The sequence below is a fragment of the Leucoraja erinacea genome, chromosome 3 (assembly GCF_028641065.1).
Source record: "Leucoraja erinacea ecotype New England chromosome 3, Leri_hhj_1, whole genome shotgun sequence".
Lineage (NCBI taxonomy): Eukaryota > Metazoa > Chordata > Chondrichthyes > Rajiformes > Rajidae > Leucoraja > Leucoraja erinaceus.
The window spans coordinates 93,805,750-93,816,588 of record NC_073379.1 but is presented as its reverse complement, the minus strand read 5'-3'; the positions used below and the strand labels follow the sequence as shown (position 1 = coordinate 93,816,588).

Sequence of the window (10,839 nt, the reverse complement as noted above, 5' to 3'; positions counted from 1 at the left end):
AGGCCTGCCAAGGGATCGACATGCTGCAGAGAAGTGATTGAGCTTTCTGCAGAAATTGCAAGTTTTCCCCAGTGCTGGGCAAACATTAAACTGCTAATTGTCGAAGTTGCAGTTGGGGCAACGATGCGGGCTGTCCCTCGCGGGTGCGGGAGCGCTACGCTGGCGTGGCGGGCCATCGTTCCGCCGGCGTCCAGCAGCACTGGCATAGTGAATGTCCTGAGCCGCAGGTGGAGATACGGAGGGGACAACAGCAGCCATGCGACAGGCATGCAAAGCCTCGTTTAAAGACAGATCTGGCTTCCTCAAGAGCTCAGCCTGTAGCTTATCGTCTTGGAGACCGTGAACTAGGACATCCCTGATCATTTGGTCGGGGGTCACCGCGTCCAGGCGGCAACGCCGAGCCAATTGACGCAACGAGGCAATGAAGAAGTCGATGGGCTCCCTGGGGTTCTGGCGCCTGGTGAAAAACTTATACCGCTCAATGATGCAATTAGTGGGAATGTCACAGAGCGCGGTGAATTTGACCATAAGACATACCGGGTCCCGAGCGTCCTCCCCAACGCCGTACTCGAACGATTCATAACGTTCCATGGCCTCCGGGCCAGCCAGGTTGAGGAGCAGATGTGCCTCCACCGCAGGGGTGGCATTAGGATGAGCGATCGCGATGTAGTGCTCGAAGTCGCGCTTGAAGACAGTCCACCGGTGCACGATGTCTGAGTCAAACACCAGCATGTCAGGTTTACGACACGAGTTCGCCATGGTAAATAAAAGGTGAACAACAGCGGAAAAAAATAGAACTGGGAGAAAAGCAAACAAGAAAAATAAAAAACCCGATAGACGTGAAGCGCAAAATCCCACTTCTGACACCATGTAAAGACTTGTCAACACACGATGTCTTCACTACTAGTTTATTTCAAACATTGTTATAATACACACACTGTGCCCTAGCTGTCCGTGGTCTGTCACTGGAGCTAGAGAGAGAGATAGAGGTGGGGAGGCTACAGTTATACTGAAGATAATGGGGAGTGGTTAGTAGTGGTGAGGTCACTATGTTAAAGGAGCATGCACTGATCTACACGAACTACAGGTGCCAATGGCCTATATTGTAGTTACCTGGCTTATCTCTGCGGCCCTTTTTAAATATCGAATAACATTAGCTACTGTCCAGTCTTATGGTAACTTTCCAGTGGCTAATAAAGGTGCAAAAATCTCTGTCTGAACCCCAGCAATCTTGTTCCTTGTTTCCTATAATAGAGTAGGATAAATCTCATCCAGTCCTGAGGATTTGTTCACTTAAGTCATCTAACACTGCCACTTTCTTCATGCATATATACTCCAGACTATTAATTTATCCGTCCCTGACCCCTCTACCCTCAATGTTCTTCTACTTGTGAATACAGTATTCATGTAGGACCCCTCCCATGTCCCTTGATTTCCATCATAGGTAATCCCTTCAGGCACGGTGTCAGAGTTTATGGGGAGAAGGCAGGAGAATGGGGTTAGAAGGGAGAAATAGATCAGCCATGATTGAATGGTGGAGTAGACTAGATGGGCCCAATGGCCTAATTTAAGAATAAGGGGTAAGCCATTTAGAACGGAGATGAGGAAACACTTTTTCATACAGAGAGTTGTGAGTCTGTGGAATTCTCTGCCTCAGAAGGTGGTGGAGGCCGGTTCTCTGGATACCTTCAAGAGAGAGATAGATAGGACTCTAAAAGATAATGGAGTCAGTGGGTATGGGGAGAAGGCAGGAACGGGGTACTGATTGGGGATGATCAGCCATGATCACATTGAATGATGGTACTGGCTCGAAGGGCCGAATGGCCTACTCCTGCACCTATTGTCTATTATCTATTCTGCTCCTCTCACTTATGGTTTTAAAATAATAATAATAATAAATTTTATTTTTGGGCGCCTTTCAGAAATCTCAAGGACACCTTACAGAGATTAACAGGAATAAAAAACATATAATCAGAATAAAATAAATAATAAAGACATCACAGAACCACAAATTAAAAACAAAATTCAGTCCAAAAACAAAAAATCAAAAACACAATGTGAAGAGAGAGCAGCGGCAGCTAAAGCGCGCCAGCGTCCACTCTCCCTTCCGACAGCCATCTTGGACACAGACTAACAGGATTACTTACAGACAAAAAAAATCATCCCCCCACAATGGATACCACTGTGGGGGAAGGCACAATGTCCAGTCCCCAACCCCAAGTTCACCCAAAGTCAGGCCTATTGAGGCCACCGCAGTTGCCTCTACGGAGGCCCGATGTTCCTGGCCGTTCTCACCGGGTGGTGTTGCCCCGGCGTCGGGAGAGTCCTCTCAGCGGCTGGGCCACCTGGAACGGCCGCTTCCTAGCTGGAGACCGCGGCTTCCGAAGCCGACAAGGCCGCGCCGGCCTGGAGCTCCCAGGCTCCCGATGTTGAAATCGGCGCCGCCCGCTCCGCTCCGCAGACCCGCAGCCTGGAGCAGTCGAACACGGCGGACACAGCTCACCGGAGCTCCAGCCTGTCAATCCAGCGCGGCGACCCAGGCAAGGCATCGCCCGCTGCGCTCCACGACAGCGCCCCAGCGCTGCGCCGCCACCGAAGCTGAGGTGCTGGGCGGTCCCCGCCAGGAAACAGCGCTCCACGCCCGCTGGTAGGCCACGAGGACGGGTCGACGGGCAGCCCGGAGAAAAAGCTGCCTCACCGACCAGGTAGGGACCTAGAAGTAAAATTGCCCCCTACCCCCCACATTTAAAAGTCCATTTCTCCAACGGACGAGACACAGGACTTACTAAAAACTTTAAAAAAAAGCGAAGTAAAGGGACGGATGCTGGTTAGCAGCCGCTCCCCAAGATGGCTCCTCCTCCTTGAGTGATAGGTTTTATGATCTTATGACTCACTCTGTCCCTAGCCTGCTTCCTGATGTTTCTATAGAATGACCAGATTCTCTTTAATCTCACCTGCTAAGAACATTTCATGGACTCTTTTCCTTCTTAATTTCTGAATTTCTTTGTTAACTATTGCCCCTACACCCTCCACCAATCCCAGCTGTGGAGACATTGGTATAGTTGTCTCATTGTAGGACACTGATTTTTTAAAGTCTTGATGTTAAACAAGGTATTGTGCTTTTGTATGTATTTATTGTGTTTTTGTATGCAACCTATTCTATGAAATGTCTTGTCTTCAATTTGGACCTTGAGTCTGAAATAAAAAGTAAATAAGTATATTCCTCCTTTTTTCCTGGTCAAATCTTCAATAAATGTTGTCATCTGAGAGTTGCCATCTTTTCCAAACATCGTTAACTTAATTTATTTCCCTAAACACGTGCTAACTCTTTTGTGGGTTTACCTGAAAGCATTTGCTCCCAGAGACGTACAGCATAGAACAGGCCCTGTGTCTACCATGTGAATGCCAATCCTTATGTCTATCCTTATGTCTATCTAGATTAATCCCGCTTGCCTGCATTAATTTCATATATCTTCATGCCTTGCTTATTAACTCTCTTACTCTTGAATAAACTCTCTTGAATCAACTTCCTGTCCAGATGTCTTTTAAATGTTGTGTCTGTTCCTGCCACCACCACCTCCTCTGGCAAGTCATTTGTGATACCAATTACTCTTTCTTGAAAAGCTTACCTGTTAGTTCTCCTTCAAACATCCTCCCTCTCACCTTAAAAAAACAACCTTTGTCCTTTAGTTCTTTAGAGACACCTACACTTGAAGACAGACATTGACTAACTACCTTATCCATGCCTCTAAAATTACCAATTTTACATACGTCTATAATGTCACTTCTCAGCCTCCTCCGCAACAGGGAAAGTAAATCCAAACTTTCTCCTTTCACCTTTGAAACCTAAGCTCTACAATCTATGCTTGTGAATCACTTCCTCTCTCGTTTAATCACATTCCTGTGCAACCAGAACTGCACAAACTACTATAAGTGCAGCCCATCTATGATTTGTATGCAACTCTCCAACTCTAATACAAGAGAAGCATATCAGATCCTCTTTTGCACTAAGTAAATTGGCATTCCCCAATTTAAGACCTTAATATGGCATACCGACCTTATCCCTTTTCATAGCCAACATGTGGCTACTGGTTCTAAAGTGTTCCCCAGTGGAGTGGAATTTCAGTGTTAAATATCCATCTGCATCTGATGGGAGTAGAAGAGATCACATTGCACCTATTATGAATGTCCACCCATTAGTATCCATGGACAACAATGCACATATTTTGGTTATGCATATTTCCATGAATCATGAATTAAGGAAAAGAGTTAACCAGTTGCCTTTAATTATATTAACATAATGTAACTTTAATTACATAACAAATTGTAGAAAACTTTAATGGATTAATAGAAAAATAGAAACATAGAAACATAGAAAATAGGTGCAGGAGGAGGCCATTCGGCCCTTCATTTTGATCATGGCTGATCATCCCTTATCAATAACCCGTGCCTGCCTTCTCCCCGTATCCCTTGACTCCACTAGTCCCTAGAGCTCTATCTAACTCTCTCTTTGACATTGATTGTATAAACTGCCTTTAATTATATAACGGATAATGAAAGGCCTAGATAGAGTGGACGTGGAAAGAATGGCTCTAGTAATGGAAGAGTCCTGGACCAGAGGGCACAGCCTCATAATAAAAGGATGTACCTTCACAATAGAGATGAGGAGGAATTTCTTTAGCCAGAGGGTGGTGAATCTGTGGAATTCAATGCCACCGACAACTGTGGTAGCCAAGTCATCGGGTATTTTTAATGCAGAGATGGATAGAATCTTGATTAGGAAGGGCATCAAAGGTTACAGAGAGAAGGCAGGATAATGGGGTTGAGAGGGAAAGTAGATCAGCCATAATTAAACTTGATGGATCCAATGGACTAATTCTGTTCCTATGGTCTTATTATAGTACTAATTTCTTTTTAAATTGCAATAATATCAACCTTCTGTCTTTGTTTAGTATGAAAGGCGATTTATGTCAATTTTAAGTACAACTACTGTAACTGCTGAGTGAGAGATGACAAAGTAATGGCCAGTTTCTGCATAAACTAATAAGCGGTATCATTAACATCTGCCCAGATTATTTTGCAAAAAAGTAATTACCGATAGTGGAAGTATTTATTGAAGGCAAATAGTGATTGATTTCACAGTTATTTAATGAAGCAACAGAAATGGCTATTAAGGTAAGTATGGTTGGATGTGCTCCAGTATTTATGGACTTACAAAAGTGGTTTGATAATGTGCCAGATAATAGGATTATGTTCGGAACTGTAGGCCATGCAATAAAAAGGATTGCAGGAGCAAGTGAAAAAGTTACTTTTATAACTACTAAACCAGGTTCGCTTCTTAATAAACAGACACCACACAACCTGTTTGGTAGACCAGTTCAAAACTTTACTTAACATCGGCCGATGGAAGGGAGCGAGCATTCCAGCTAAGTGACCAATGTAGACACTTAACTGTGCTCAGCCACCTTCCCTGAACAACAGAATTACATTGCCTTAAATAGGGTTTTTTTTGTCCCCTTAGCACATTCCACAGACATTAGTCATGGTCAGAGGTACAGGAAAAGGTTTCCACAGAATGCATCACATCAAACCTTTTGTTTACATGGTACAAGATACTAAAAACATTGGCCATTTGCTTTAGGTCATTTTATCTCCAAATAGACCACCCTAGCTTTTTCGCTGCTTCCTCTCTGTCACTTGGTCCCTCATAAACATAGGCCATTTGTTTACAAAGATGTGACTAGCTATTTCTCTCTTCCTTTATTGCCTCCTCAGATTCAGATTCAGATTCAGATTCAGATTCAGATTCAAGTTTAATTGTCATTGTCAGTGTACAGTACAGAGACAACAAAATGCATTTAGCATCTCCCTTGAAGAGCGACATAGCAAACGATTTGAATTAAAAAAAAAAAAAGTGTCCGGGGGGAGGGGTGGTGATTGGCAGTCACCACCGAGGTACGTTGTTTAGTAGAGTGACAGCCGCCGGAAATAAGCTGTTCCTCGACCTGATGGTTCGGCAACGGAGAGACCTGTAGCGCCTCCCGGATGGTAGGAGGGTAAACAGTCAATGGTTGGGGTGAGAGCAGTCCTTGGCGATGCTGAGCGCCCTCCGCAGACAGCGCTTGCTTTGGACAGACTCAATGGAGGGGAGCGTGGAACCGGTGATGCGTTGGGCAATTTTCACCACTCTCTGCAATGCCTTCCGGTCGGAGACAGAGCAGTTGCCATACCATACTGTGATGCAGTTGGTAAGGATGCTCTCGATGGTGCAGCGGTAGAAGTTCTCCAGGATCTGAGGAGACAGATGGACCTTCTTCAGTCTCCTCAGGAAGAAGAGACGCTGATGAGCCTTCTTGATCAGAGTAGAGGTATTGTGGGTCCAAGAGAGGTCATCGGAGATGTTGACTCCCAGGAACCTGAAGCTAGAAACACGTTCCACCTCCGTCCCGTTAATGTGGATGGGGGTGTGCGTGCTGCCTCTGGACTTCCTGAAGTCTACAATGAGCTCCTTGGTCTTCTTGGAGTTAAGGGCCAGGTTGTTGTCAGCGCACCATGCTGCTAAGTGCTGGACCTCCTCCCTGTAGGCCAGCTCATCGTTGTTGCTGATGAGGCCAATCACCGTTGTATCATCTGCATACTTGATGATGGTGTTAGTACCATGTACAGGTGTGCAGTCATAGGTGAAGAGGGAGTAGAGGAGGGGGCTCAGCACACAGCCCTGAGGAACGCCAGTGTTCAGGGTGAGGGTTGAAGAGGTGTGCTTGTCTAACCTCACAGACTGGGGTCTGTTGGTTAGAAAGTCCAGTATCCAGTTGCAGAGGGAGGGGTCGATGCCCAGGTTACCGAGTTTGGTGATCAGTTTTGATGGAATAATGGTGTTGAATGCTGAGCTGTAATCGATGAACAGCATTCTTACATAAGTGTCTCTGTTGTCAAGGTGGGAGAGGGCGGAGTGAAGTGCCGTTGAGATGGCATCCTCCGTACTCCTGTTCTTGCGGTAGGCAAACTGATAGGGATCCAGTGTGGGGGGTAGGCAGCTTTTGAGGTGTGCCAGGACCAGCCTCTCGAAGCACTTGGTGATGATGGGGGTAAGTGCAGCTGGGCGGAAGTCGTTGAGGCTTGCCGCAGTGGAGTGTTTTGGCACTGGCACGATGGAGGTGGCTTTAAGGCAAGTGGGGACAACTGCTTGGGAGACAATGTTATAGGATTTATTACCTCACACACCGCAACCGAAGGCAAGCCTAATTTGACACTAAATATAAGCTGTAAGCTAGCCCAGAAGCCAATTTAATATCTTCTTATATTTTTAACTAAAATTCAGCTTCATCATTCCATCCTTTTATCAAAATTTTGATAACAACTACAGTCCTTGCTGAGTACATACGAAAGACCATAAGCATCTCATCAGACAAATTAATAGTACACTAGTAACACAATCAATTCATAGTGGACAATCGTTCCACAAGTCCCTCCAAACATTTTAAATGGCCACCGACCTCCCCCGGACGTGACACTAATATACTACCATAGGACAGGAAAAGGATCATAAAAATTGCTCAGCCTTTATTCGGCTTCATTTGGAATTTCCCGTGTGCTGGTGTAACTGGTTCATGCTTCTCTTGTGTGGCACTGCATTTCCAACATAACAATGCCCTGTCACAAATATACTGTTTCCTAAAAATACACCAGTGCCTTGGTTGTGGCAAAAACAGGTAGATTTAACTGGCCTTTGCAGACTTCTTACTGTCTGTAGTCAGGGTATCTTTGCTGCGCTTGTCATGTTTGACTTCAATCTTGTTTGAAAGGAGGTGTGTACCATCCTTTAAATGTGGGTTAGTCTGCAAGTTTGCCATTCTGAAGAAAGTTCAGTCCATGTGGGCTGGGCCACCCCAGAATAAAGGGAGCATCAATAGCCCATCGTCCTTGTTTCCACAAACTGTTCATAGTCAATCAAATGTATCCAGCGATGATGATCTTCAATCTTTACAGCAGTTCATGTTGTTAGCAACACTTGGTTGTTCTTTTCAATACAGTTTCAATTTCTTCTTGTCCCAGCACCATCATCGTATAGCTTTTATGGCCTTGGTCACTGATTTCCAGCAAAAACTCCTCCAACCTGGGAATGTAGATCTGGCAAGACATGGGTTAATTGCCGACCATACATAATTAGTTAATTGCCCAGGGCCTGTAGGTGGCTTCCCCCCACTCTCCAGGGGGTGGACACGGCAGCTTTTCCTGCATCAATAAAAAGTTGTAAATCTTGTTCACCAGCTGAGTTTCTCCAGAACTTTTGTCTACTTTTGATCCTCCATTCCTTCCTAACACTTCCCTGTGAATTCATTCTTTAATCCGATTATATCCGAAGAGGCTCTCCCCACCTAAATATTCAATTCTCCAAATATGTTCTCTTCCCCAATCTACTTTATCTTCTCACCTTTTATCCCTCATTGTGAGTTCCCTCAAACCTCCTTTTGTAAGTCATAAGACAATTTTTCATCTACCTTCATTTCTCTCACACAGCACATGTTTCAACATCTTTTTGTTTGCTTGAAAACAGTAAGCTTGCTTCATTTGCATTTTAAAAGACAACCTCTGTTATCATATCAAAACAATCTTTCCCAAAAGAACTCATTCAGAATCAGTAATCAATAATACATTTTCTTTCCTCTGTAATTTTGACATTTACAATCTCATTTAACACTTTAATCGGGATGAGTCTTTTTTTTTAACTTGGTTCAAAAGATTTATAATCAACCAACACATTTTATCCATCGAGTATAGCTCCGCCCCCCATTCATGCCTGTTTCTTAACGGCGCACACCATAAACTTTGTCCATTTGCATTTTAAAGGACAAACTTCTTAAAGCAACACACAACTTTGCTCATTGCTTCGAATTTCACACATTCCACATTCAAAAAACATTGCTTTACAAGCAGTACATATACAAAAACATTGTTTTACCAGCAGTATATAATATTTCATCTTCGAAGACATCTCTTTGTAATTTACTTTCCCTTTTTCTGACAAGACTTCTGTTTACCAAAATCCTGGTTACCTAACCCTAATTGGACATTGATCCAGATCATGATTAGTCAGACTCCCCTTGACTTTTCAGTCCCCCTACCCTATCCTCATTTCTCCATTCAATTTTCCTTCATCCCCAATTTTTTATAACATAGTTGCTTGTCAGAAAAAGGATTTACCTCCGGGGTAATTTTGTTTTGCAATCCCCATTGACTCTTTCCACCATCCCAGTTACCTGTGGGTGGTGTGTACAATGAATTGTTGTCAGATATTAAAATGTGCACATTTTTCCTTATTATTGGTGGTTGGTAGAGCTTCACTCCACCTAATAAATAAATCTAAAATCACTAAGCAATATTTATAACACTGGGCCCTTGGCATTTCAATAAAATCAATCTGTATGCATTCAAACGATCGTGATGGCATTGGCATCACCCCTGAAGGTATTTTAATTGGTTTGCCTGAATTAGTTTGTTGGCAAATTTTACATTCAGAGGCCTGCTTCAGTGCCTCTTATCAAATTTTCGGGTGCCACCACATTTCCTTTGTTATCCTATCATTCTCTCCTTACCAGCATGGGTAAGTGAATGAATATATGTTAGTAAAACAGGTAAAAATGCATCAGATACACAAATTTGCCCAAGCGGGGTGAGCCAAAGACCTGTGGTGGAGTCAATGGCACAGCCCTCTTGTTTCCATAGTTATTATTATATATAAGAGGCGTCCCTCTGTAATGTACATACCTCCCTCATGTTTGGCAGGACCGTTCTATTTGCTAGCATCTGTTTAGCTGCTGTCACTATGCATTTGGATGTACAGGCTGCACTGTTTGGATACACTATCGGCAACTCATTGCCTTTTGCTATAGGGTCCCCAGCACCAGTGTGTAAGGTACATTTAATAATGACCAGCTGTTCTGGTAGCATCAATGCCTTAAACAAATTACGCACAGAAAGGCATTCTCGTGCTCCCAATCCTGGAGAGCTTTGTAAGGTCAGAACTTCAAGGTATAGGGATGTTACTGACGGAACTGTCCCAGGTAAGGATGCCATTGCTACTGGTAGGGCATAGGGAGGTGGACATCTCACAAGATTATCTAACGCCTCATCTTCATTACCAAATAGGGTCGTCGTGCCAGACATGAAGTCTCCTCCAGAGGATTTACCAGTACTGGGTTTATTTTTTATTAATCATCACCTGTCTTTTAATTCTTTTCTCTTGTTCCTCTGCCCACTGGCATTCTAGTTGCAATACTTTCCATCCTTTCATAGTGCTATCCTTATTTTGTAACTCTATCCCCTGTTTACATGCAGTATCCATCCAGCTTCGATCTCTACTCTCCTCATGCTTCTTCACTGCTTCTGCTTTCCACGTTTTAATTCCCTTCCATTTCTTTCCTGCCTACCTTTCCCATATCAACATCTCTGCTTTTTTAATTGTCTCGACATTCCATGTACCCCCTACTGGCCAGGCTTCATCCCCTAACCGTTTGGTCAACTTGTAACTTAACATTCTAAATTTCTTATTATACTTAGGATTCAAATAACACATATATTGGACCGGTATCCAGAGCATTCCCCATAGATAGATAGAGAGAAAGAGAGAGAGAGAGAGAAAAAACAGACTTCTTAATTCCGAATCGTTCCAAATATATCAACCAGGCCGACCCACTAAATGAGACCACAGTTTCTCAATTTGGCTGACTTTTTTAACTCTTTAATATACGACCCAAGTGTCTCAACGAGGCCGACTCGCTAACCAAGACCCCCGTTTCTCAACCTGGCAGACGTCTTATCCCTTTAAATAAGCCCCAG

At 43.9% G+C, this 10,839-nt stretch overlaps 1 protein-coding gene across 1 annotated transcript in view; it reads left to right on the top strand.

The window, feature by feature from the left end:
- The first annotated feature begins 757 nt into the window (after positions 1-757).
- Positions 758-10,839, top strand: part of LOC129694337 (collagen alpha-1(I) chain-like) — a 29,194-nt gene continuing 19,112 nt past the window's right edge. The window contains exon 1 of the mRNA XM_055631044.1: positions 758-771. Within this exon, the coding sequence (XP_055487019.1) occupies positions 758-771 (14 nt within the window). The remainder of the gene's footprint in view (positions 772-10,839) is intronic.